The sequence below is a fragment of the Zonotrichia albicollis genome, chromosome 23 (genome assembly GCF_047830755.1).
Source record: "Zonotrichia albicollis isolate bZonAlb1 chromosome 23, bZonAlb1.hap1, whole genome shotgun sequence".
Taxonomy (NCBI): domain Eukaryota; kingdom Metazoa; phylum Chordata; class Aves; order Passeriformes; family Passerellidae; genus Zonotrichia; species Zonotrichia albicollis.
The window spans coordinates 131,777-158,108 of NC_133841.1; the positions used below are offsets into that span (position 1 = coordinate 131,777).

The window sequence follows — 26,332 nt, forward strand, 5'->3', positions numbered from 1 at the left end:
ATCAGGGAGAGTGGGCTGGGGCCGGCGCTCGCCCTGGGGGATGAGCAGGTGTCCGGGGGCCGGGGCAGCGCCGAGAGCTCCCCAAAATAGAGCCGGGAGCGGGGGGAGAGGATGCGGCCCCGGCTCCCCGCGGCTGCTCCTGCCAGAGCCGCCTGACGGCTGCAGCGTCGTCAGAGCTGTACCTATAATTACTGCACCTATAATTACCGTCTGATGTGCCGCAATTAGAGCCCCCGCCGGCAGAGGAGTTGGAGCAGACAGGAGCGGCCTTGGTTGCCTGAGAGGGCTTCCAGCCCTTACTGGAGCCTTCCAGCCGTTCCCAGTTCCTTCCATCCTCTCCCGGAGCCTTTCAGCCTTCTCAGAGCCTTCCAGCCATTCCTGGAAGCTTCCTGGTGCTTTCCAGCCCTTCCCAGAGCCTTCCAGCCGTTCATGGAGCCTTCCAACCCTTCATGGTGCTTTCCATCCTCTCCCGGAGCCTTCCAGCCCTTCTCAGAGCCTTCCAGCTGTTCCTGGTTCCATCCAACCCCTCCGGTTCCTTCCATCACTTCCCGGTTCCTTCCATCCCTTCCCAATCTCTTCCATCCCTTCCGATGCTCTCCAGCCCCTCCTGGTGCCTCTTTCCAGTTCCTTCCAGCATTTCCCTGTCCTTTCCATCCCCTCCAGGTGCCTCCACCTCTCCTGCCCTGCCGGGAGATGAATTTTGGGAAAGGTGCAAAACCAAAAGGCTCAGCCCCGTACCCGGGATCTGTTGGTGGGGAATGAAATCTTTATGGGCTCTTTCTGGGATCTTTATGGGGTCTTTGTGGGATCAGGGAACAGTTTAGGCTGGGAGGACCTTCAATCCCACCAGGCACGGCCATCTCCCACCATCCCAGGTGCTCCAAGCCGCAATGTCCAGCCTGGCCTTGGACACTCCCAGGGATCCAGGAGCACCCACAGCTCCTCTGGGAATTCCATCCCCGCCCCTCCCCACCCAAAATCCCCTCCCGAGTCCCTTTCTCCATCTGTGATCCCTGGCTCTGTAAAGTTCTTCAATCCCAGAAGGGTTTGGGCTGGAAGGGACCCCCAAGCCCACACATTCCCACCCCTGCCATGGACAGGGCAGCCTTCCACCATCCCAGCCGCTCCAAGCCCTGTCCAAACTCCTGTTTCATCCCTAAAACCCCAAATCCCCACTCTCAGCAGGGATCCCTCATCCCAAACCACAGGGCTGAGCCTCCCCTCCCTCCAAACACCCCAAATTTTATTTTTATCAGTGCAAAATCTTTACACAAAGCCACAGAAATTCCCCAGGAGTGCTGTGAGCATCCCCCAACTCCCTCATTTCCTTCTTCCCTCTCCTATTTTTCCCCCAATTCTCGTTTCCTCACCCCCACCTGCCCGTGTCCAGTTTAAACCACAACTCCCGGCCCAGTTTAAGCCGCAACTCCCAGCCCTAGGCGAGGTTTTAAAGCTTTTATCGGAGCCCAGGGTCTGAAATTCACAATAAAACCCAACAAATAGCAATGATTCAGAACCTCTCCGCTGCAGAGAGCCAGACCAGGACCTCAATTAAGCCATTTGCAAATCGTTAATTTAAGAATTGCTCTCGGATGCCTTTAAACCGCTCCCTCCTGCCGCTTCCAAACGGGTAAAGAGCGCGGGGATATAAACGGAGAGGTCGGAAAATGCTGATTTAATGGCGGATTTTGGCACCGGCAGCAGCTCCGGACGCGATTGAAATCCCGGGGCTGCCTTGGGAGGAAGGGCAGAGGTCCCCAGGTGAGGTGAGAGCTGCTGGGGCGTCCCCAGGGGATGGAGCTGGAGAGCCAAACCTCACCTGCCTTGGAAACTTCAATTTATTCCTTCTGGACTTAACCATTTCCAAACCTCCAGCGACGCCAAGGCTTTTCCAGGTGTGTTGGGGCTTTGGAAATGGTTAAATCCAGAAGGAATAAATTGAAGTTTCCAAGGCAGGTGAGGTTTGGCTCTCCAGCAGCATCCGTGGAGCGGGATGGTCCCAGAGTGACCCTGGATTTATCCCATCCTGCAGATTGTCCCCTGGGAGCAGGGACAGCCTGGCAGTGCCACAGCCAGGAGCTTTGACACCTCTCCTGTGACATTTTGGGATCTTCCTGCACGGAAAGGGGAGAAAATCTGAGGCTGCCTCATCCCTGGGAGTGTCCAAGGCCAGGCTGGAGCAGCCTGTGATGGTGGGAGATGTCCCCAACCATGGCAGGAGGAGAACCTTAGGGTTCCCTCCATCCCAAACCCTCCTGGGATCCTTCCAACGACTCCAAAGCTCCGTGAGGAGAGGATTTGTGCCCCCAAACCCCTTGCTGAGGCTTTTCCCTCTGCTCTCTCCCCAAATCTGGTCTCTCCTGGCCCGTACCCGGCTCCCAGCGCTGCCGCGGCCGCTCCTGGCGCTTGTCCCTTCCCTTCCCACGGGTGGATTTTGGGATATTTTAAGGCAGAGGCGGGCACATCTCCCGATCCTGCGGCCGCTCCGAGCGAAGTGAGCAAAGGAAACGGGGAAGAGGTTCTGGAGCAGCGGGGCTTGGGGCCGTGCCAGGGCGCCGGGTGCAGGCGGTGGGCGCCGGGCGCAGGGCGCCAGCCGGGCCCCGGAGGTGTTGCTGCAGCCCCGGGAGGCCGTGCCAGGCTCCGCTCGGCTCCGGGGAACGAATTCTCGCTTCTCCAGGAGGGGCTGGGTTCTGCCACCAGCTGGGGAGCAAAACCCCAAATCCACAAATCCACGGGCTGATCCAGAGGGTGCCGCAGGAACAGCTTGGGACGAGAGGCCCGTGGGAGGCTGGAGGGGACCTGCGGGTGCCAAAATTCCCTCGGCTCCACCTGGCACCGCTTGGCAGCTCCCGCCTGGGAGCTGCGCCGGGCGCTGCCAGCGCCGAGGGCGATGCCAGGCTCGGCAGATGTTGCCCGCGGATCCGAGCAGGCTGAGCCATCCCCGCCACACCTCCGGCTGCTTCTGCTCGGGCTTTGAGGAGTTTTTGGTGTGATTTGAGAACTCTGCAGCCGTCACTTGGCTGGGTTTGATCAAGAGCCGCATTTCCGGGCCCTTCAGCTGTGAAAGGCTCGGAGCTGCGCCGTGCCAAGAGGTCTTTAAGGGTTTTTTCACTGCTTAACTCGGTTTCCTCCCGATCCGATACCTCACCGGCACTCACAGCCTCCTTTCTGAGTGGAAAAGGTTTTTCTGTCGGCCTGGAGAGGGGTTTTTGCTCATTCGAGAGCCCCCGAGGGTTGGGGTTGGGTCTGGGGTGTCCTGCCTGTGCTGCTGTCGCTGCGGCCTCCAGCGCTGCCGCCCCTGCCTGGGGGCACAGCTCAGGGATTTGGGTTGTGGTGCGAGGAGTGGGAATTTGGGGATTTGGGGATTTAGAGATTTGGGGAAGTGCTTCCTGACCAGGGTCTTACATGCCACCGCCCAAGGGAATGGACAAATCCCTCCTCACTTGGAACCGGTACCCGTGAAAGGGACACATCCATCCACACCTGGCACTGCCATCCCAGAGGGAATGGGCACAGCCATTCCTGCCTGGAAACACCGTCCAAAAACGGGCACATCCACCCCCACCTGGCACTGCCCAAGGGAATTGGCACATCCACCCCCACCCAGCACTGCTCAAGGGAATGGGGCACATCCATCCCTACCTGGCACTGCCCAAGGCAATGGGAACATCCATCCCACCTGGCACCCCCAGCCTGCCCTAAGCCATGCTGGGCACAGGCTGATCCAGCCACGGCCGAGCTTTGTTGGCCTCCCAGTGTCCCTGACTTCCTGGGTAACCCCTCTGTCCCTCTGTGCCATCCCCGATCCTCCCCCTCCAGGGCTCTGTTTGTCCCCATCTCTGGTGGCCGTGCTGGTGACACAAAGGCCCCTCTGTGCCACTGTGAGGGCACCGCCTGTGTGAATATTGCTCTATAGACTGGGAGAGGGCACAAAGCCCCTCTGTCTGTGCCAGCTCTGGGAGGGGGCCTGCATTCCTGATCCGTGACTGTCCCACTGTTCCCACCCCAGCCCTGATCCGTGACTGTCCCACTGTTCCCATCCCAGCTCTGGTCTGTGACTGTCCTACTGAGAAAAGCAGCTCAGAATCTGAAAAATATAAAAGCTAAAACTTAGGGCATGGTGAGGAGCTCCGGGATTCTCCGAGGGATGGGCCGGGAGCGGGAACGGAGCGGGAATGGAGTGGGAATGCAATGAATGGAGCATCCAGCGGCTCCCCAGGAGCTGCTGAGAGCGAAATCGTGTCCTGGAGCTCAGGTGTGAATGCGGATGTCTCACCCCGATGTGTTGGAGCTGCTTTTAGCAGCTTTTTCCTGGGAATTGCCTCCTGGTCACGCTGCTGCTCCAGCGGTATCACCAGCAGTGGGTGACACCTTTGTCACCACTCTGCCAGCTCAGGGTTGTGCCGCAGGGAAGTCACCGCCTTGGGAGAGCCCAAAGTGGGGGGAAAACGGGGGTTTGGACTTAAATCCAGGCCTTTCCCTCCTTTCCAGGGGGTTTCAAGGTGCAGGGAATGGTGGCACTTCCCCTGGGGACAGCTGGACACTGCTGGGGACTGTCCCTGTGTTGGCACAGCAGTGCCAGGCACGGGTGATGCTGGCTGGGATTTATCCCGGGATAAACCTGGGTGCTGAAGCTGCCCCTGGGTCTTTCCTCCATCCCTTGGCATTTGTATAATGCATTATTTTACAATTTTTATATTTCTGTCTATGTGTAAATAAGAGGAAATGAATTGCAGTCTTGTTTTGTAATCTTATTTTGATTGGAGCGTGGCATCTCCCATCCTTGTGAAATGGGGGACCGCGGGGACAAGTAGGTGACAGCGAGGTGGCAGCTCATTAACCCCCATCAGCAGCGCCATCACAATTAAAAGGTCACCGCATCCTCCCAGCCGGGTTTTCAGGGATCAGCGGGAAGGACAATTAATCCTCGTCGCGTTTGTCTACCAGCATTTTCCCGTTAAAATCTCCGCTGTTCCCGAGTTTCTCCAGGGACAGGGAGCGCCTTCCCTGGAGCTGCGGGTCCTGAGAAACGTCCCGGCCCTGTCTCTGTCCCTGCTACGAGTCCTTGGTCACCTCTCCTCGCCATTTGTGCATCCAACCTTTTTTCCCCTTCTTTTTTTTTTTTTTTTTTTTTTTTTGTGAGCAATGCCCGCCTCTCCTCCAGGCAGGAATCAACCTCAAGTGGATGATATTGGATATTAACAGGGGAATGATTCCCTCGGCCCCAAAGTGAGGGAGAGGAGGGGGAAAATCCCCCGCGGTGCGTGTGGGGTGCGGGAACCGGCCCAGAGCCCTCAGCTGCGAGGAGAAGGAATTTTTTGGGAAGGTTCCTGGTGTCGTGAGCGCTGCCTGTGCCAGCTGTGACTCACGGCTGCGGCTGCTGCGGAGCCTGGAGGGGCTCCAGGAGGAGCTCAGGGCTCTGGAGTTTGTCCCTTCTTGCCCTGAGCTGGGAATGGGGAGGGCTCCTGGGCCTGCCCCGTCCGTGCCTCAGTTTCACCTGTGTCAAAAATCGGGAAAATCCAAGGCGGTGTGAGCATTCCTGAATTCCCAGCTCTTTCCACCTGGAGCCACCTGAGCTGCCCAGGGAGGTGTGGAGTCACCGTCCCTGCAAGGGGTTAAAGGTCATGTGCAGGTGGCACCTGGGCACACGGTGACACATCAGCCCTGGGGAATGCTTGGAGGGCTTTTCCAGCTATTGATCCCAAATTCCAAGACTTTTAATCCTGTGGCATCAGCATTTGGATTGAAAGAACCCTGGGGGGGTGGTGGTCACAGCCCTATAGGGTGGGCTCAGGTTGGGTTTGGGGTCCCTTTGGCTGGGGCAGCATCTCCCCGGAACCCTGGGGGTGGCACAGTGTGAAATGTGCCCAAAATGTGGGGACAGGGATGGTTTTATGGGTTTGGGAGGAGCGGGAGGAGCAGGCTGTGTCCCTCAGGTGTTCACTGCTCCTCCTGCCTTCGGGATCATCCACTCACCCTGGGAATTTTGGGAATGGTCAGTTCTGTCCGTGGAGGTTGTGGCCTGACTCTGCCCGCAGTGACCAGCGCTATGTCCTGAGGACAAACCTGGAAAATCACTGGGGACAAACCCAGAAAACCGCTGGGGACAAACCTGTAAAAATGCTGGAATTCCTTTCCCGAGCTCCCCGGAGCATCAGGCACGGGCTGGCAGCGGGGACATTTCAGGGTGTCTGCGCCCAGGGGTGGGCAGCTCGGTGCCATCAGGGACACCCTGGCTCGCGGGACCCTCGGGACTGGCTCCTGGCGGTGGTGGCAGCTCGGGCAGAGCCCCGCGAGTGTCACCGGCGGGGACAGGGGGAGGACAGCGCGACAATCCGGGCGCTGATGGCCCTGCCCGGCTGCTGGCACTGCCCGGCCCATGTGATGCGTTTGAGGGGGCACGCTGACATTTCCAGGGGAAGGAGGGGGAGAAAAAAAATCCCGGGGGGACCCGCAGGGAGCTCCGGAGCGTTAGAAAACAGAGCGATAACCGTCCGCGCCCAGCGGAGCGAGCGGAGGGACAAAAGCAGGGGGAAAGTTGCCAGGGCAGGGCCAGGATGTGAGGGGAAGCGATGGGAGCTGGCGGAGCAGCGGGAGCGGGGAACGCCGGCCGCGGAGGTGGCTCTGGGAGCCCCTCGGTAGCGCGGGGACCGGAGCGGGGAGCGCTCGGGAGCAGCGCGGCCTCGCTGCGGCTCCGCTCCCCGGCGCGGAGGACTCGGCGCTGGGTGTGAGCTGGCGGTGGCGGCGCTGGGTTTGAGGTGACGGTGGCGGCGCTGGATGCGAGGTGACAGCCGCCGCACGCCCGCGAGGTCAGAGCTGCGCGATCAGGTCGGTGCCACCACCCTCCCCTCGCTCGGTAACGAGCCCACCCCGCCTTTAATTCGCACCGGCAGCCAGCGCCGCCCGATCCGGCTGCTCGGGGCCGACCCTGCCGGGCCCGGAGCGCGGCTTTAAATGCCAAAAATGCTCATGGAGCCCGTGCCCGGCCCGGGTTAAGCAGATGCGATGAGCTGCGTGTGTTTGTCGCGCAGATCGGCGAGCCGCGCTCCGAGCCGAGCCGCCTGCCGCTGCCCCCGCGATGCTGCCCCGCTGGGCAAAGCAGCCCCCTGGAGCCTCCCCCCGAGCCGCGGCCAGGCTGCGGGAGCCGGGCAGAGCCAGCGAGCCCGGGGACTACCGGCTGCCAGCGCTGCTCGTGGGTATGGACCGGGGGTACGTGGGCATGGGGGGAGCGCGGGGTCCGCAGGATCCAGGGATGAGCTGTGCCCTGGGAGTGATGGATGGGGTGGGTGGGGTGGTCCTAGACCCTCACAGGGGGCTCTGGAGTGGCCTGGGGTGGTCCCACACCCTCAGAGGGGGCTCTGGAGTGGCCTGGGCAATGTCCCGGCCCCTCACAGGTGGACACTGCCCGGGGAACAGATGGATGGTGGCCCCAGCCCCTCGCAGATGGGTCCTGCCCCAGGAAGGGACAGAAGGCCCAGCCTGGGGACAAGTGACAGCCCCTCACAGGTGGGCTCTGGGTGGCCTGAGGATCCCAGCCCCTCACAGGTGGGCTCTGGGGTGGCCTGGGGGTGGTCCCAGCCCCTCACAGGTGGGCACAGATGGCGTGGGCTGTGCCGTGCCCGGCTCTGAAGGGAGAAGGAGAAAAGGAGAAGGAGAAGGAGAAGGAGAAGGAGAAGGAGAAGGAGAAGGAGAAGGAGAAGGAGAAGGAGAAGGAGAAGGAGAAGGAGGAGGAGGAGGAGGAGGAGGAGGAGGCGCAGGGCTGCAGGCAGCTGCTGCTGCCCTCCTTTTGCTTGACTAAACCCCGCTGCCTGGCCAGCTCTGGCTGCCGCTGGTGGGAGGCGGCGGGCGGGAGGGACGCGGCTGCGCCCCCGATGTGCCCGGTGGGGCAGGAGGGGACAGCAGGGTGCGCTCAGCGGGCCGAGGGGTGGCACGGCTCGCCGGCCTTGTCCTCGTGTCACCCGCAGCGTCTCGAGGCGGGCTGTGCCACCACCCTGCGAGGGACCGGCTCGGTGTCGCCGTGCCCTGCGGCCAGGGGGATGTGTCACATGTCCCCGCAGCGTCCCAGTCCCGTGGCCGCTCGGGCTGACAGCGAATCCTTGTAGGATTTCACCCCGTGTTTTCCATCCCTGAGCACGTTTTGCTGCCTCTCGGAGGCCTCAGCCGAGGCTCTGAGATATTTTTTTCTCAGCTTTTCTGATTTTTAACGAGCTGTGACTAACCGGGCTGGCACGGCATGCGGTGACCAAGCACTAACGTGCTACCTGTGCGCCCAAAAATAGGGGCTGCTCTCCACACCCCTGCCGGGAGCATTCCCGGCCTCCCCGGGACACCCACCCGGCCTTTCCCACGCCTGGCAGTGCCCAGCTGCCAGCAGGAGTCACCCAAGGGGGCAGTGTCACCCAAATCCTGCCTGGAGGGTGCGGGATCGCGGCTCGGTGCTGTGGATGGAGCTGCTGAGCTCCAGGGTGGGCTCCGAGCCCATCCTGGGGGTGGCAGAGCCAAGATTTGGGCGAGTTGGGTCTCCTGTGCCAAGGATGGAGCTGGCTGTGGGATTGCCGTGGTCCCAAAGCCTCTGAGCCAGGAAAAATCCCCTCCCCAAGTGCTTCCTGGTGGGGTTGAGCCCTCTGGAGATCCAGCCTTGTGAGCAAAGGGTGGGAAATGCCCTGGGCTTGGCTTGGGCCCCTCGCCTCCTGGCTTCCCTGTGAGGATTCATCCCTCATGGAGAGAGACTTGGGATGCCAAAGGCTCCGTGCCCAGCTCTGGCCTTTGCCCTGGCAGCTGCTGGTGGCCACAGGCCAGGCTGGAGGGTCACAGTCCCTTCTGCTGCTCCTTCCCATTCCTCCTGTCATGGAGCAGGGAGGGGATGGGGTGGAATTCCCTGAGCAGCTGTGGCTGCCCCTGGATCCCTGGGAGCATCCCAGGAGCAGCCTGGGGCAGGGGGACTTGGCTCTGCTTCCCCAGCAGAACTGACACGGCTGAGTCACAGCCCCACATCCTCGCCTGCCCCACATGGAGCCTGTCAGGACCCAAAATCCTGGGAAGATCCTTTCAATTCCGATGGTGTTTTCCCCTGCTCCCACCCCGGCTTTGACCCCCTTCCCTCTCATCAGCCAGATTCGTGTCATTCCCTTCCGTGCCTCAGTTTCCCCGTGCCAAGGGAGGTCCCCCGGGCCATTCCCATGGCAGCTGCCAGGCCCCGGCTGTGCCGCGGGGGTGGGGACGAGCCCACAAAGCTCCTTCTGTGGGAGCCGCCAGGAGCTGGCCAGCCTCGCCTCGCCTTTATTTTTATCCCACGTCCCCAAGCTGCTGGCACATCCCCAGCCCTGCCAGCCGAGGATGTCACCCTTGCCAGGGCACGCAGGGCTCCGTCCTCTTCCTCCTCGCAGCTCTGCCCCGGGCAGGGATGTTTTCCATCTGCCTGGAATGCCACTGGCTCTGTCTCCAGCCAGCGGCCGGACACGGAGCCAGGGGCAGCAGGAAGATTTTCCCGGCTCTTACAGCTGGATTTTCTCCTTCCCTCTGCCCTTATCTTTCCTTGGCTTTCCAAGGGAAACAGGAAGATTTTTCCCTGCTTTCCCAGCTGGAATTTGCCCTTCCCTCTGCCCCTCATCTTTCCTTGCCTTTCTGAGGGCACTGGGAAGATTCTCCCAACTCTCGCAGCTGGAATTTGCCCTTCCCACCACCCTCTGCCCCTCATTTTCCCTTGACTTGCTCCTTGCTGCATAGCTCCAATGGAGCATCCAGGTATGCCGGCCCTTCCCTTGGCACTGGATCCCCGGGATTTTGGGAGGTGAACTCGTCTCCCGTCTCCATGTGGGCGCGTGGGCGCGATCACACCCGGCGAGGTGGGAAAAAGTGGCGGCTGCTTTTTCCAGGGCCGGCCAGATGGGATTTCTCCCTTCTCTCCGGGTTCTGACAAGTGACATGCAGGATCTATCCGCCTGGCAGGGCAGCGCCACGGGGCGATGCCAGCTGAGCTCCGAGGAGCTGCAGTCTCGGGCCCAGCTCTGTGTCCCGCCGCAGCTCCGGGGTGGGAATTTGCGGGATGCAGGCGACGCCTGGGGCTGGGAACGGGCACGATCCCAGGATTTCACACGGAGAATCCGGACTGGCACCGTGAGCGGGCACAGTGCCCCTGCCCAAAGCCATGCGGGATCGGTGGGGTCCCGTCTCGGAAGTTCCCAGTGGAACTCTGTGTTTGCAGAGCGAGGGGGTGTTTAATGTTCCGCCATTCCAGTAGAATTTGGGAGTGAAAGGCGCTGCGGGGAGCCCGCTGAGCCCCGGCAGGGATCCTTGGGAAGGGGGAATGAGACGGGAGAACAATTCCTGCATCCCGGGAGAACAATTCCCGCATGCCGGGGGATATCACGGGAGGTTTGTCCCCTGCTGGGTGCTCACGGTCCCTTGCGGGTGGCCTTGGCGTCACTGGCTCTTCCCAGGGGATTTGGAGGCTGCTCCATGAGCTCGGCAGGGACGGGAGGGTGGGGGATTTTCATCCCGGTCGCCGCCAGCTTTGGCTCCTGTGTCGCTGTGAGAGAGACAGGACACCCTGCAGTCCCCTCACTCCCATATTCCCGTCCTGGGATGGACGCTGGGTCCGCCCCGCTCCAAGGCTGGAACTCCCTGGGAATTGCCTTTAAGTGGCCAGACCTAGCCAGGGTTGGCCCTATCAGGGACATGGCGGTGGCAGGAGAGGGGACACCGGTGTCCCCCAGTGACACCTGCCTTGTTCCTGCTCCTGGGAATGGGTTTGCTAGGAGAACTTGAGCATCTGGGCAGCTCCTAGCACTTTTTTGGGTGCGAGGAGGGGTCCTGGAAGGCGCTTGACCATCCCAAAGTGAGTGGACACCACGGTGGCCGAGCCAGAGACAGGGACAGCAAGGCTTGGACGGTGACTCTGAGTCACCTGGCCTGGTGGAATCTCCCTGCCCATGGTAGGGCTGGGATCTGGCTGGTTTTCCCACCTCAAACCACTCCATAATTCCCTGATTTCCCAAAGGCCCGACTCTGTCGGTGCGTGCATCTCCAGGGCCGGCTCTGCAGCACCACACGAGTTAAACCGCGCGGCGCAGGAGCTCCCCCCGCTCTCCCCACGCCTCCTCCCACCGCCGGCAGCGCGGCACGGAAGGGGTTAGCACCGGGCAGGGCTCCGGGAGCCGGGCAGGCTCGCTGGGCGCCGGGCAGTGCGGCAGTGCAGCCTCCGGGAGGAAGCGGGAGCATCCCGCTCTTCCGGCCGCACTAATGGCCGGGCGCGGGGGAGCCGCATCGCTCCGAGGGGCGGCCGCCCTCCCGGCTGCCTCTCTCCCCAAATGCACTCCCCGCGTCCCCTCCCCTCTCCCCTTTTTGTGCGAGCGCTTTCTCGGGCGATTTTGCACGCTCCGCTGATCGCTCGCCGCGACCCGCGTGAGGTTTCGCCGCCTCATGAAGATTTATGGGACTGCAGTAATAAACTGGGTTTGAGACGTTCCTCCGGATGATAAAACCCCGCCGAGCCGCTGCTAAAGGGGGGATCCCAGCCGGATCCCGCAGCCGCTCCGCTTTCTGGGGGCCTTTCCCTGCCCTGTCGCTCAGCAGCTCCCGCCAACGCCGTTCCTGAAGATTTCCACCCAAACCGGTCGCTCCGGTCTCGTTGTTTTCCCGGGAAGGACGCGATGGCCGTGCCCTGCTAGCAGCCCGGGGCTCCGGCCCCGGCACGGGTGACACCTCTGCTGGCAGGTGGGGACGATGGGTGGATGAATCGGCAAAGAGAACCGCGTTCCCTCAACCTCCCTCTGCTCGGAGAGGGGCTGGCCAGGATCTACCGCGGCATCCTGGCCGTGGTGGGAGCCCTGCGCCCGGCCAAGGAGCCGCCCGCAGCCCCGGCCGAGCGGAGCGCTGGCCCCTCCGTGCCCCCGGAGCCGCTGCCCGGCCGTCGTGGGAGCCGCGCTGCGGCGTCGGGTAAGCGAGGGGACGGTGCCGGTACGGGGACACGGCCAGCGGGGTGTCCCCATGGGCTGGGCTGGGCTGGGCTGGGCTGGGCTGGGCAGCGCGGGCAGGCGCCGGACAGGCTCTGCCACCCCAGTGACCTACTTGGAAGCAGCCTCGGGAAGCACTTTCCAGGGATCTGCTGCGCCCGTGTGGGGACTGCTGCATTCCTGAACTGCTGCAGGAGGAGGGGAAAAACTTTGTGGGGGATTTGAGGTGGAATTGCCCCCAGGAGGGAAGGATTAACAGCTGTTCCTTCAGCCTGGCCCTGAGGGTTTTCAGGTTCATTTCCCCAAACGAGCCCCCCAGGCAGTTTCCTTGCGGGACCATCCCTGCCCGCTGCGGGTGGCATCCCCTCTGGATGGGATCTCTGGTGGCATCTCTGGAGCGCTGACACGATGCCACACAGCGCACGTGGCTGTGGCGACTTTTCGTCCCCTCGCCCAGGCTGGGCTCACGGATCAGAACCTTTGCTATGTTGCGGGGTGGGGGCGGCCTCATCCTCGCTGTTCCGCTCCTCCGTGCTCCTGTTCAGATCATCCCTCGGAGCGGGCGAGCGGGGCTGGCGCGTTCCGCTCCCGGAGCGTGTAATTGGGGAGCGGGGAGCTGCATGCTGATTGCGGGGCGGGAGGGGCCGGGAAGGAGCTGCGAACGCGGCCTCAACCCGGCGCTGCAGCAGCGGGGCTGGAGCAGGGACCGGGAGGTGGTGGAGGGGAACAAACCCCCTCTGTCACCCCAAAAATCCCCGTCCCTGCTGCTCCCTCCGGCTCCGCGAGGGAGAGGAGCTGCAGCTCCTTCTGCTGCAGCTGCGGCTGGCTGGGTTTGCCTTCATCCCCATCCCCGGCCACAGAATTCCCGTGGGGCGGGAGGAATCCGGGAGTTCTGCGACTCTCAGGACCCGGGGTTCCCCAGGGATGGTTTTGGTGCGCTTGGAGCACAGCGGGGCCGGCCCCGGGTCCGATCCCCCACCCCGAGCAGGCTCCTGGCTGCTCCCGAGGGTGCTCCAGAGCTTTCCAAGGGCTCCCAGGCTGTGGCTGGGCTGGGTGTCGGGTGCTGGGTGCAGCTCCTGCCCAAATTTCTGCTCTGGGGTAGCGGAGCCGGTGCTGGGGAGAGCGGCCGAGGCAGGGGAGGAGTTTTCCAGTTTGGATTTGCATTTCCCGGTCAGGACCGAGCGTTGTGGGGCTGTGACGGGAGCGGGGAGAGGGGCAGGGAGCTCCTGGGGGTCCTGGGGGGATCAGGACGAGCTGCTTCCAGTGCCCAGCAGGGCTGGAACTGGGCAGCCGCTGGGAGCCCGGGGCGATGCCCTGCCCGCGTCCCCTCGGCCATCAGGGTCCCCTCGGGCTTCCCCCAGGGGAGTTTGGGGTGTTTGGTGTGGTGGAGGTACCGTCGTCACCTCCCTGGTGTCACCATGACCTCCTCAGTGCCACTGTCACCTGCCCACTGCCACCGTGACCTCCTCAGTGCCACTGCGACCTCCCTGGTGCCATCTTGTCCTCCCTGGTGCCACCATGACCTCCCCGGTGCCACCATGACCTCCCTGGTGCCACCGTGACCTCCCCAGTGCCAGGGGGACCCAGCAGAGGGAGGGAGGGACGGAATCTTCAGCTCTTGCCACATTCCAGCTCCGTTTTCTGGGAAAAGGGGGGGACAGCCCGGCCAAGGTGACATTCGGTGACAGAGCTGGGAGAGACGGAGCTGCACCGGTGGATTTTGGAGGAGGGAAGGCTTTGGGATGTCCCCGTGGCGTTTGTGAGCGCGTGATGTCCCCGCTGGGCTGGTGACAAAGCCGCTCGTGCGACCTTGAGTGGAGGAATCGCGGCCGTGGCCCCGCTGATAATGCTTTCTTATCAGTTTGATATCAAACCGATCTGCCGGGCTGATAGATAATTGAGGGAAAAGGAAAAAAAAAAAAAAAACACAAAAAAAGGAAAAAAACCCTCCCTGTGATTTGTTTACCGGGAGCTGGGGGGAAAAAGCCGGAGATGAATTAGATGAATTATGAATCAAGGTTAAAAGGGGAGCAGGAGGGGAAGGCTGAGCCCCGCGGAACGAGCTGCGGAATTCACCAGTGGTGGCAAAGCCAGCCCCGTGGCCTCGGGCCAGGCTGGCACCGCTCCAGACTTGGGGACAGCGGCTCCCAGATGGCGTGAGACCCCCCCCAAAGTGGCTTTTTGGGGTCCTGGAGCGGCCCCGCAGCGGGCACGGAGCTGGGCAGGGGCCGGGGGCTGCGGGGTGGCCTCGAGCTGCGGGCACCGAGCAGTGCCAGGCGCTGGCAGCGTGCGGGGATTTCCAGGCATCCATCGGCTCTGCAGCTTCCCTGGAAGGCAGATCCCAGCGTGCTCGGAATGAGTTATTAGCGAAAGGACGACTCCCTCTCACCTCTCAGTGCCTGGGACCCTCTGTCTGTCCCCACCGTGCCCTCTCCTGCCTGCCCGGGCTGGGCTGAGCCCCGGGAACGGCTGGGATAGGGCAGAGCATCCCCGGGATGCCGGGATTGGTGTTCCCGGGCACCGGAAAGGGGCTGGGATAAGGGAGAGCATCCCGGGAATCCCGGATTTGGTGCACAGGGCTGGGCTGAGCTAAGGGAAGGGCTGGGATGGGGCACAACATCCCGGAGAACCCAAATTTGGTACCCTCGGGCACCGGGAAGGGCTGGGATGGGGCAGAGCATCGCAAAGATCCCGGGATTGGTGCCCGCGGGCCGGGCTGGCCCCTGTGAGCAGTGGCTGCAGGATGGGCACTGAGGCCCCGCTGGCGTCTTTGGGGGGACATGAGGGTCCTGTCCCCCCTCCCCAGTGCCTGCACACATAACCCTCCCCCCACCCTGCCTGATTTCATTTTCTTTTCGCTCTGTCCTGTGTCCGTGTGCCCCCCGTGTGTCCGTGTGTCCGTGCTCCGGAGCTGTGTCCGTGTCCCCGTGTCCCCCGTGTGTCCGTGTCCCTGTCCCGTGTCCCGTCCGTGCTGTTTTCAGTCACCCAGAGCTGTTTCATTCCTGTTTCGCTCCGACCATCGCGGCTTTGGTGGGATCCCAGCCCCGCACCCCCAGCCCCTCTGCCCCCTCTGTCCCCTCATCTCCTGCGCGTGTCCGGGAGCGGGGACAGCGCTGCCACCGCAGGGGGATGGACCCGGCACCCACCCCCTTCCCCGGGCATCCCACTGAGGGGGGATCCCACTGTCTGCACCCCATTGAGGGATGATCCCACTGTGTGCACCCCACTGGGGGATGATCCCACTCCCAGCGAGGCTCTGCCATCTCTCCTCGCTGAAATCCCCCTCCCCAACTCCAAATCTCAACCTTCAACCTCTGCCCCATGGCCTGGGACTGTCCCTATCTCTGCCCCATGGCTGGGGTCCCTCCCTGACCCCGCTGTGCTCTCCCGGACCCGCACAGATCCCGACAGGACGAGCTCGCACATGATCTCCGCGGACGATGCCGAGTACCCGCGCGAGTACCGCACCCTGGGCAACGGCACCCGGCGCTTCTCCAACGTGGGGCTGGTGCACACCTCGGAGCGCCGGCACACCGTGATCGCCGCCCAGAGCCTGGAGGCGCTCACCGGCCTCCAGAAGACGGAGATGGAGCGCAAGCGGGACGCCTTCATGGACCACCTGAAGAGCAAATACCCGCAGCACGCCCTGGCGCTGCGCGGGCAGCAGGAGCGCCTGAGGGACCAGGTGAGAGCCATGGCCCGGAATTGAGGGGTGGGAGCGCTGGGAGGGGCTGGATGGAGGGGAAGGGAGCGAGGGGGCCGTGGGTGTGCGTGAAAAGGGGGTGGGTGCGGCAGTGATAGGGGAGCGTCCTCCGGGGGTGAGCAAGGGAATATTCCTGGGGTGAGAGAGGGAATATTGCAGGGGTGAGGGAGAGATTATTCCAGGGGTGAGGAAGGGAATCCTACAGGTGTGAGGAAGAGGAATCTCCAGGCGTGAGGGAGAGAATATTCCAGGAGCAAGAAGGAGAATATTTCAGGGGTGTGGAAAAGAATCTTACAGGGGTGAGGAAGAGAATTCTCCAGGCGTGAAGGAGAGAATTCCTCAACCCTGAGGGAAGAATCCCCCAGGTGTGACAGAGAGCGCTGAGTGTGGGGAGCAGAACCCCCCAGGTGTGGGGAACAGGTGCCATTGGAGCTGCTGCAACCCCCAAATGCCTCCAAACCCCCAAATTTTGGGTAGAGGACAATAATTGATGGTGGCTTTGCTGTCACAATCCATATTTGGGGCATGTCCAGGCACGGAGCGCTGCTTCCCGGTAAATAAATGGGATTTTTTCCCTATTATTACAGGGATTTAAAGACTTTCCTTTTTTTAAATAAGCAGCAGCTCTAAAAAGAAAAAAAAAAAAAAAAAAAAAGGGGAAAAAATCCAGCTGGGGTTGGCTCAGGTCTGATAAGCTGCTAAGGATTTTTATAGGTGTAGGAATGATCTGGATTTGGGAATTATCTCCTTTATTCCCAAACCCAACCTGGATTTTTGGGCTTGGTTGCAGCTCATTCCCCAGCCAAACACCCCAGAATCCTACCAAACTCCATTTTTTTTCCTTTTCCTCCCTTCTTTTCCTTCATTACCTTGGCAGGCAGTAAATAATATTATGAATCCAGAAATCCTGGGAAGTTCAGGTGCCAACCTTTAAATGACATTGAGATCCAGCCCTGCCTGGAATGTTTGAAAATCACTTTGGTATTCCAGAGGAGCCTGGAAGGGATTTCAGAATCCCAGGCGTTGCTGTTTAAAAGAGAGAGAAAGAAAAAACAATTAAAAGGAAGAAAAAAAAAAAAAAAAGACATTTGAGGGAGTTTGGAACACCAGAGGTGAAAAGGGACATTCCAGAAATGTCAGCATTCCTTCCAGCCTGGCAAAAATCCGTTGGTCCTGGGAATCCTCTGCCTTTCCTGATGGCGCCGTCGGCTCTGGGCTGTGAGGGCCGTGCAGGGGGCACAGGTGGCAGTGGGCACAGGTGGCACCGGGCACAGGTGGCAGCAGGGTCCCACAGGGGGTCCTGCGGAGCCTGGGCACAGGGGGAGCCCGCTGGTCTGTGCTGGGGAGTGATGGAGTGTGGGAATCCAGGTGTGAATCCAGCTGTGTGCGAATCCCCGTGTACATCCATGTGCACATCCAAGTATGCACATCCCTGCATGTGTCCTTGTGTGTTTCCATGAGTGTACCCCTGTGTTATCCCTGTCCTTATCCCTGTATTTCCCTATCCATATCCATGTCCACATCCCTCTATTTCCATGTCCATATCCATGGCCATATCCATGTGCATTAACATGGCCATATGCCTGTGTTATCCCTGTCCATATCCCTATCCCCATCCCTGTATTTCCCTGTCCATATCCATGTCCATATCCCTGTGTTGTCCCCATCCCTGTATTTCCCTGTCCCCATCCCCATCCCTGTCCCCACCCCTGTATTTCCCTGTCCCTGTCCCCATCTCTGTTATTCCCCCGTTATTCCCCCATTATTTCCCGTTATTTCCCCGTTATTCCCTCACGTGCCCCCCCCCGCAGGCCCCGCCCCCGGCGCTCTCAGCGCCCCCTGCCGGCGGCGGAGGGGGCGGGGCGCAGCAGCGGTTGCCATGGTGACGGCGCCGGGGGCGGGGCGGGGCGGGCCCGGTGGCGGGAGGGGCGGTGGGAGCCGAGCGGGGCCGAGCGGGGCCGAGCCGAGCCGAGCCGAGCGGGGCCGAGCGGCGCTGCGGATCCCGACCCGCTGCACTCACCTGCCGCAGGTACCGGGCGGGAACGCGCGGGATGGCGCGGGATGGAGCGGGCGCATCCCTTCGAGCGGTGACGGAGCCGGTGTCCGCCACCCGCTGCTGCGGTTCCCCCGGCCGATCTCCCCTGCCCCAGCTGTCCTGCTGTCGCTCCTGCCCACCGCAGTGCCCCCCTCCCCAGAATTCCCACCCCGAGCTCCTGGTTCCTTGCGGCAGCCGGGGGTATCCGTACCCCAGCCCCAGACCGGGGGCAGCCCCTCCAGCGTCTCCATTCCTTTAGCCCCCCCTCTTCCCCAGCCCCCCTTTCCCTTCAGCCTCTCCCCCATTCCGAGGGTCCCCCCCCGGCCCCGGTGTCGCGGCAGGGAGGGGGTGGCACTTTGTGGCTGCCATCGTCCCTGCACTGCCCTTCGGTGCCGCAGCCGGGGGGGCTCCCCTTGTCCCCTCGGGGTGCACGGGGGGGTAGTGCAAAGCCCTGGCGGTGCCCACGCCACCCCCCTGCGCACCCCCCGCTGTCCCACGGCCGCTGGGCGTTGTCACCCGTGTCCAGGGAGGGGACACCGGTTCCCTGTGCCCCCCTCGGGCAGCGGAGCGGGGTAGATGGCTGCCGGGGCACGGCGCTCCTGCCGCCCGCAGCTCACCTGGCCCAGCGTCCTTCCCGAGGGCTGCGCCCAAAGCGGAGCCCTGCGGCGGTAGGAGAGGTTTGACCTCACCTACAAACCCCTCCGAGAGGCGGCACACGGCCCTGGCACCTCGGGGTGCGGGCACGGGCAGGTTTGGGGGTACCGGGGCGCTCGGTGGGGACGGGGAGCGCCGGCTGAGGTGACGCGGGAGGCGGCAGCGTGGTGGCGGAGGGGACGCGGGGTCCCTCGGGGCTCTCCCCGCGATGTCATCTTGGCCTCCAGAGGTGGAGAGTGACGGGAGGCGCTGGGAAGCGCTGAAATGGAGGAGCGCGGCTGCCGGGAGTAACACGAGCGCTGTGTGCGTGTCCCTGGGACTGCAGCCGGAGCCGGCCCTATCGATTCCCTCATTCCACCCCCCCGCCAGCGATTCCCGGCTCGTTCCAGCAGGGCTGGCTGGGAATGGGGGCTCTGGAGTCAGGCGGAACTCCGCGGGGCACCCCACTTCTCCTTGTTTGGGGTTTTTATGGAAGTGGTGTTTTTACCCGGGAAGTGGGTGAAAACCAGGTTGGGGACAATGATGACAGCTCGGGGGGGGGGGGCAGAATGGGTTCGTGGGAATCGGGCAGGGAGGTGCCCACCAGGAATTGGAAGAGGGATGCTCCCCTTGGCACGGTGGTGCTCCCCCTGGAAGGGCTGTGAGCATTCCTGTTCTCCCCGGCACTCTGGGGCAGTGTGAATGTGCCCATGCCTCCATCCATCCGTCCATCCATCCACCCATCCATCCATCCATCCATCCATCCATCCATCCATCCCTCTCTCTCTCCCTCCCTCCCTCCCTCCCTCCCTCCCTCCCTGCCCTGAAGTTTCCCGCCGTTCCCAGCCCGAATTTCTCTCCTTCCCCGGTGATCCCGGGGCCGGTGCCGAGCCGGTGCCGCCGTGTCGGGGTAGCTTTTCGGGGAGGGGACGCCCGAGCCCTGCAGCAGCCGGAGCGGCGGCTCCGCTGTCCCTGCGGCTCCGCGAGGGGACGGAGGAAGGGCAGGGCGGGCTCCGGCGGCGGCTGCTTGCCGGAGTCTTCCTCACCCCCATCTGTGCCGGGAACGGGGGTGCTCAGCCCCCTCCGCGCTGCCTCGACTCCCCCGGGGACCCCCTCCCCCAAGGCTGCTGTGGCCCCCCGAGGGGACCCCATCCCTTGTCCTTGGCGTTTCGCAAGGATTTATCCATCTTTGCGGGGTTTGGGGGTGCGGGATGGGCCGGGGGGTCCCCCCGGAACTGCCGGGGTCGGAAGCGGTGCGGAGCGCGGCGGGAGCGGAGCCGCTTTACCTTGCGCGTCCCTATTGTGTTTGGTCCACCTACGCCGTGCCGTTGCCATGGCCACCGTGCCATCTGATCTGCCCAGCTCCTGCCAGCTCCCCCTGCCCTGTCCTGCCCCGAAAGCTCCGCGGTGCCGCCCCAGGGCCGCCCTGACCCCGCCGCGGGGCTCGGGCAGCGATGGATGCGAGCCCCCCCCTCCCTGGTGAGGGTGCGCGGAGAGCGGAATGCGGCCCCGGGGCACCTGCGGCGGGCACGGGGCTGACCTTGGCCGGGGCTGCTGCAGGAGGGAGATTTTGGAGCCCCAGCATGGCTGCTCCTCGGCGCAGCACGTCCTGATGCACTGCTCCGAGCCGGCGCTGCGGATTCGCGGCCTCGCACCGGCAGAGGAGGGGGCTGGAGCCGGGGCCGGGGGGGAAAGGCGCCCCTGGGGCTCCGGTGTCACCTGCACTGTCCCCAGGGGCCGCGGAGGAGGTCAGGGCTGTGATTAGCGCTGATGGGCTCTGGCAGGAGGAGGTGCGGGGACAGCTGGAGGGGCTGGAGGGGAAAATTGGAGCTGAGGGGTCTGTGGGGGAATCCTGATGCTGAGTCGCCGCGACAGGCGGCGGTGACATCTCTGATGTCGCCTCGATGGCCGTCAGAGCGCTCTCTGGGTGGAGGGGCAGCAGAGCCCAAGGCTCTGCCTGAAAGGGGAGAGCAGAACCTCGTGGTGGGCTCTGGGAGGTGCCCAGGTGTGATGGGGATGAGCCCCAGCCCTCCCGCATCCCCTCCTGTCCCCACTGTCCCCTCCCCGGTCACGTTTGAGAGGTCCCTGCAATAATTGTGACACCTCAGGTGACAAAATCTGCAGCCCCCGCTCTGTCTGGTCACTGTTTGCATTCTTCTCCCTGTCTTGTCATACTGCTATTTCCACTTTAGTTCACTTTCGCTGGCGCTGAAAAGCATTAAAAAAAAAAAACCCAAACAAAACAAAGAAAAACCAACAACCAAAAAACTTTAATAAGCAGAAACAGATTAAATTCACTTGGCTGTTATTTTTCAATAGGAGATTTTTGTTTGTCAAGACGCGGTGCCTGAGGGTGGGGGACTCGATCGGAAGCTGGAACTCCTGGAAATGAGTTAATTAAAAAGCCGATGAAGCTGCCTCTGTCCTCCCTGGGAGTGCAGCGTGCCGGGGCGGCGGCTGCCGCTGCTGCCCTTTTGAGAGGGACACGGTCGTGCCTCGTTAATCACCAACAGATTTGTGATTTAATTGCCATTCAGGGGAAGTCCCCCTCGGTCAAGGCGCTGACTCACTTGGATTTCATTTCATTTACCTCCCGTCTCCTCCTGGGACAACCGCAAGCATTTAATTTATTTTATTTTTTCAAACTTTAATCCCAAAATATTCCTGATTACATCACTCCAGCCCTGCTTTCCTGTCTGTCTGTGTGTCCATCCCTCCGAGGGCTCGCGGCAGCATCTCCGCCCTCCTCCCCGCGCTTTGGGGACCCTGAGCTCCTCGTTATTCCCTCGTTTGGCAGCACCGCGGACATGACTCTCATTGTAATTATAAATCACAGCCTCTGTAATTCCCCGCACCTTTTGCAGGGTTGCTGCTGCAAGGAGCCGCCTGCTTTATGGCTCGGAACGCGGCTGTCGCTTCCAATCCTCTCCCGGCCCATTATCTCCCTTTGATGCTTTTGAAGAGCCAGCGAAATGTTAATTCCAGCTCGGCCCTCTCCTCTCCTCCCCACTCTTTGGGCAAATCCAGCCTGGAAGGGGCTGGCAGGTGATGCCTCAGTTTCAGTTTTTGTATTTTTTGGGTTCTGTGCTGCTTTAGTCTGTGGGTCTGTGCCCCATGTTATGGGATGGTGATCTCTGTGCACAGAGCAGGGAGACAAAACTATTCCTGCTCCAGCTGGGCACCAAGGACAAATGATCCAAATCTCAGTCCAGGAGCACAAACACTGTGGGCTGGAGAGAGAAAAACAAGGATGGGACTGCATGCAAATGGAGCAGAACTCGTGAGAGACCTCTCATGCATTTTGGGACCATTTTGTTCATTTTCAGTTCATTTTGTGACCATTTTGGTCCACCGTGGGTGCAGCCCTGGCTGGGCTCTTGTGCTGCCCAAGGTGGATCCATGGAGGAGATCCTTTTAATAAATCCCTGCTTGATTCTGTAATTCTGGCCTCAGTTCCAGCTCAGCCTTCCCAAGACTTCACAGGGACCTGGACACTGCCCTGGGGTTGTCCCTGCTCTGTCCCCAGGTTTGGAAGGGCTGGGGGTGAGGCCTTATCCAGCCTGACCTAGAGCAGAGGCCAGAATTAAAGAATAAAGCAGGGATTTGTTAAAAAGATCTCCTCCATGGATCCACCTTGGGCAGTGCAAGAGCCCAGCCAGGGCTGCACCAAGGTGAAAGAAAACGGTCACAAAATGGTCACAAAATGAACCCAAATGGTCACAGGGTCTGTCACTTTGATAAGTTCTGCTCCATTTGCATCTTGCAGCTCGTTGTCCCATTCCAGCCTTAGCCCATCCAGTCCCGCTCTTCTTGTTTTTCTCCCTCCAGCCCATGTTGTTTGTGCTCTTGGGACTAAGATTTGGATCATTTGTCCTTGGTCCCCAGCTAGAGAAGGAATTTTGTGTCCCTGATCTGTGCAGAGCTCACCACCCCATAATATGGGGCTCAGAACGCCACACTAAAGCGCACAGATTCTAAAAATTATAAAAACTAAAACCTGAGCGATGTGGCTGTGCTGACCCTCCCAGGGCTTCACTGTCTGTGGTTTTGGACATTTAGGGTGGGCAGAGGACGGGCAGGGTGGGCAGGGCGGGCGCTGGGGTGGCAGCAGTGCCAGCGGGGACAGATGGAGCCGCAAAGTGCCACGAGGTGCTGGGCACAGCCCGCCTGGCGCTGCCACCAGCGCCAGATTGTCAGCCCTGGATGGCCCTGGAGCCCAGCAGGGGATGGGCAGCGTGTCCCTGTCCCCCTGGGCAGTGCCACATCCCCAGGGCTGCCAGGGAAAGGTATAGATAAGCAATATAATATTATACATATTGTGTTATAGTACATGTTATAATATTGGCTTTCCACAAACATTAAATTATTTTAAAATATTAAAAATTTTAAAATACTCTAAAACATTAAAAAATATAAAAAATATTTAAACATCTAAATTTTTAAAAATACTTTAAATATTTAAAATATTTAAAAACATAAAATACAATAAATATATAATATATAAATATATATTATAAATATATTATTTATTATATACTATTTAATACATAAAAGTATATATAATAAATATGCAACAATGTAATACAATAGAAATAAATATATTAAAAGTGTTTTAATATATATATATAAAATGTTTCCAAAATAGCAAATGTGCTCTTGGCTGAATGCCAATCTTTGCTTTATTGTCTTTATCTCTTATTGTCCTTTATTAAACTTTTAAATTGTTACAAGAGGGTTAAAAACGAGGTTAAACTCCTGTTTTTCCCAGTTGGATCCTCTGAGCTGGGATAGGGATGGGTGCTGTGCCACCCTGTGCCCACAGGTCACGGTGCCCACCCCAAATAGTGCCAGAACATTCTGGATTTGGCTGTGATTTATGGGCTCAGTGAGGAGCTTGTCCAGTCATCCCGAAATAATAAATAAAATCCACACTGTCATCCCAAAATAATAAATAAAACTCACAGCTGGTGCTGGCAGCAGATAGCATCAGCAATATCAGGAGAGGGAAAATTACTGAGGGTCCTCGAGAGAAAAATGAGGAGAGAGAGGGAGAGAGGGAAAAGGGAAAAGGGGAAGGGAACAAGGGAAAACTTGTGGAGGGAAAAAGAGAAAAGTTGGGGAAGGGAAAAGTCAGGAGACCCATCATTTTCACGGTGATTTCTCCTTCCAGACAGGTGAATCCCACCCCTTGTCCCTGGATCCCATTCCTTGTCCCTAAATCCCATTCCTTGTCCCTTGATCCCATCCCTTGTTCCTGGATCCCACCTTCCCTAAATCCCATTCCTTTTACCTAAATCCCACTCCTCACCCCTGGACCCACCTTCCCTCCTGCAGGGAGTTGATTGGGCTGCGAACAGCCTGGAATATCAGGATCCCTTTGGAATAAAAACACCTTTCAATCCCTTCCCACCCGAACTCTTCCAGAACTCTGCAGTCCCCCTGTCCCTGGCACCCTCCAGGACCCCAGGCTCCCATTCCATGGATCCCATCCCACCCCATCCCATCCCATTCCATCCCATCCCGTCCCATCCCATCCCATCCCATCCCATCCCATCCCATCCCATCCCATCCCATCCCATCCCATCCCATCCCAGCCCAGCCCAGCCCGGGAAGGGGAGCTCGGGAGCAGTGCCAGCTCCTGTCACCGGCGGTGCCACATCGCTGTGACAGCGGCGACACCAGCACAGGGAGGGGGCGGGCACAGCCGGGCAGGGCTGGAAAATCCCGTGGAAAATGAACATTGTTGTGACTTCCAGCACCGCGGCAGTGCCAGGAGGGGCTGGGCGCACCAGTGACACCAGTAGCCATGCTGGGCTGCAGTGCCAACCCCTTTTCCCTCCTTTCTCACCCCAATTTGCTTCAATCCTCACCCCCTGCTTGCTCCCTGAAACTCCAGCCACCCTTTGGGAGGGGCAGGAACCAGAGCAGGTTTAAATCCGAGCTCAGAGCTTCTCAAAGGGAAAAACCAAAAGTCAAACCAAGAATCTTAATGGTATTTTTTTGTTTGTGTGTGTGTGTGTGTGTGTTTTCTTCTGTTTTATCTTCTTTTTGTTGTTAGCAACCCAACTACTGGAGCTTTAAGGTCAGTATTTTGGATTTTTCCCGATTTCTCTCTGAAATGCATGTGCTTGGCTGTGGCTCTGGAGGGGGGTGGGAGCCCGCGGTGGGATTTTTTTGGATGAGGATTCCTGAGCTGAAGTCGTTTGGTCTCAGCTGAGCTGAAGCTGAAGGTGGTGAGGGGGAATTTTGGGGTTTGGGGTGAGCTGTGAGTTGTTCTGTGAGGCCTCTTTCTGGGAGCTCACCCCATGGCCAAATCCTGCTGCTCTGGAGTTATTTCTGAGACAGAATTCTGGGAAAAGGATGGGAAAAGGGTGGGAAAAGGCCGATTCTGGATGGGGTTGGAAGCTCAGAGTGGCTGCTCCCAGCAGGGATACAGGGATTGCTCTGGTTTCCAGCCTCCTCTTCCTCCTCCTCCTTCTCCTCCTCGCCGAGGGACTCCCTGGCTGCCCTTCAAGGTCGCCGCCTTGCCGGGTGACCTTGGTGCGTTGTCCCGGGTGGATTCGCTCTTCCCGTGGAAAAAAAACCCAAAAATCCCAGGGAATGTGGGGCCGGGAAATGCGGGACACGAAAATTTGTCCCGAGTTTTCATTCCCGGAGTGAAACGGGGGTGGAGCCGCTGCTCCGGGAGGTTCAGCCGGCCCCTGCTCCATCCCACGGGGCATTCCCGGCACTGCCAGGGGAGGGAAGGCCCGAAATCCTCCCTTTTTTTGCCTTTTTGCCGGATTTTTTATCTTTTACCCTGATTTTTTTGCGACTAAGAAGTAGAACAGGGCTGAACTTTAGGATCTTCCTGGCGCTTTGAGGTGAGGGAAGGCAAAAAATCCTCACTTTTAAAATATTTTCCCGATTTTTTGCGCCCTTCTCCCGGAATGTGCCCTCGATCTGCCACCCCCATGCCACTGTCACCTCTGTGCCACTGTCACGCTGCTGCCAGCCCAGGCTCCAGGCAGATTCCCGATTCTCCAGGACACCCCAGTCTGTCTCCAATACATTCTAATCCTCCCCGCACTTTTCCATCCCCTCATTCCCGCCCTCTCTGCCCGAAAATCCCGGCCAGGGCCATCCCAAAGGCTCGCGGTGTTTTTGGGACATCCAGGGCCACATCCAAGGGGGAAAATCCCGCGAGGAAGGTCAGTGGAGAGGGCCGGGGGCTCCCGCCGCGCTGATGCGAGGGGTGGGGTGGAATTTGGATTCCCGGAGGAACGGGAAGATCCAAAGGCTTGGCAGAGCTCCTTTGGAGCCGGGACTTTAAAGGAACATCAAAGGCAGCCGAGTAAAAGATGCAGAAGGGCAAAAACCGGCGGGGGACACACAAAGGACGCGTTTGTCTTTAAAACGAGAGTCAGGAGCGGCTTTATGCGCACCGCGCTACCGCTCCGGCCTCGGGACCGCGGCTGCGGCTTCCCGGGAGCCCCGCGCCTCCTGCGGGAAGCCATTTCCACCTCGGCGGCGCTCGGCCAGCCGCAGTGAGAGGCAGGAGATGAGTATTTACTCGCAGGAGATGAGCAAATAGCAGGCAGCGAGTCCTGGGCTGCTCTAACCCCGCTACTCCCGCTCCAGCCGGCCCCGGCTCGGCCGCGCTCCCGGGGACCGCGGGGGGGTTGTTCCCGGTGGTTGTTCCCGGTGGTTGTTCCTGGTGGGTTGTTCCCGGTGGTTGTTCCCCGTGGTTGTTCCCGGTGGGCTGTTCCCAATGCTTGTTCCCGGTGGGAAGAGGGATTTGGGGTGGGTAAACAGTGGGGAGAGGCTGCTCCGACCTCCTCGCTGTGGTTTTTGGGGTCCTCGCTGGTTTGGCGGCATCGCCGGGAGATGCTGCCCGTTGTTGTCCATCGATCCCGGGGTTGTCGATATTTATGGATGGGTTGGGTGGGAAAAGCGACTAAAGCTCTCCTGATCCCACCCTCTGCCACTGGCGGGGGTGGCGCCCACCCCACCCCGGTGCTGGGAATG

At 60.4% G+C, this 26,332-nt stretch overlaps 1 protein-coding gene across 16 annotated transcripts in view; it reads left to right on the forward strand.

The window, feature by feature from the left end:
- Positions 1-26,332, forward strand: part of SRCIN1 (SRC kinase signaling inhibitor 1) — a 59,576-nt gene that overhangs the window by 8,044 nt on the left and 25,200 nt on the right. For 4 of the 16 annotated variants that reach the window (XM_074557595.1, XM_074557597.1, XM_074557598.1 and 1 more), the window contains 2 exons: positions 15,356-15,639; positions 24,384-24,407. In XM_074557595.1, the coding sequence (XP_074413696.1) occupies positions 15,356-15,639; positions 24,384-24,407 (308 nt within the window). Of the gene's footprint in view, positions 1-6,442; positions 6,829-7,007; positions 7,210-11,589; positions 11,938-15,355; positions 15,640-16,769; positions 17,687-24,383; positions 24,408-26,332 lie in introns of those variants that run through there. The other 12 variants (XM_074557587.1, XM_074557593.1, XM_074557599.1 and 9 more) reach the window with 12 other exon arrangements.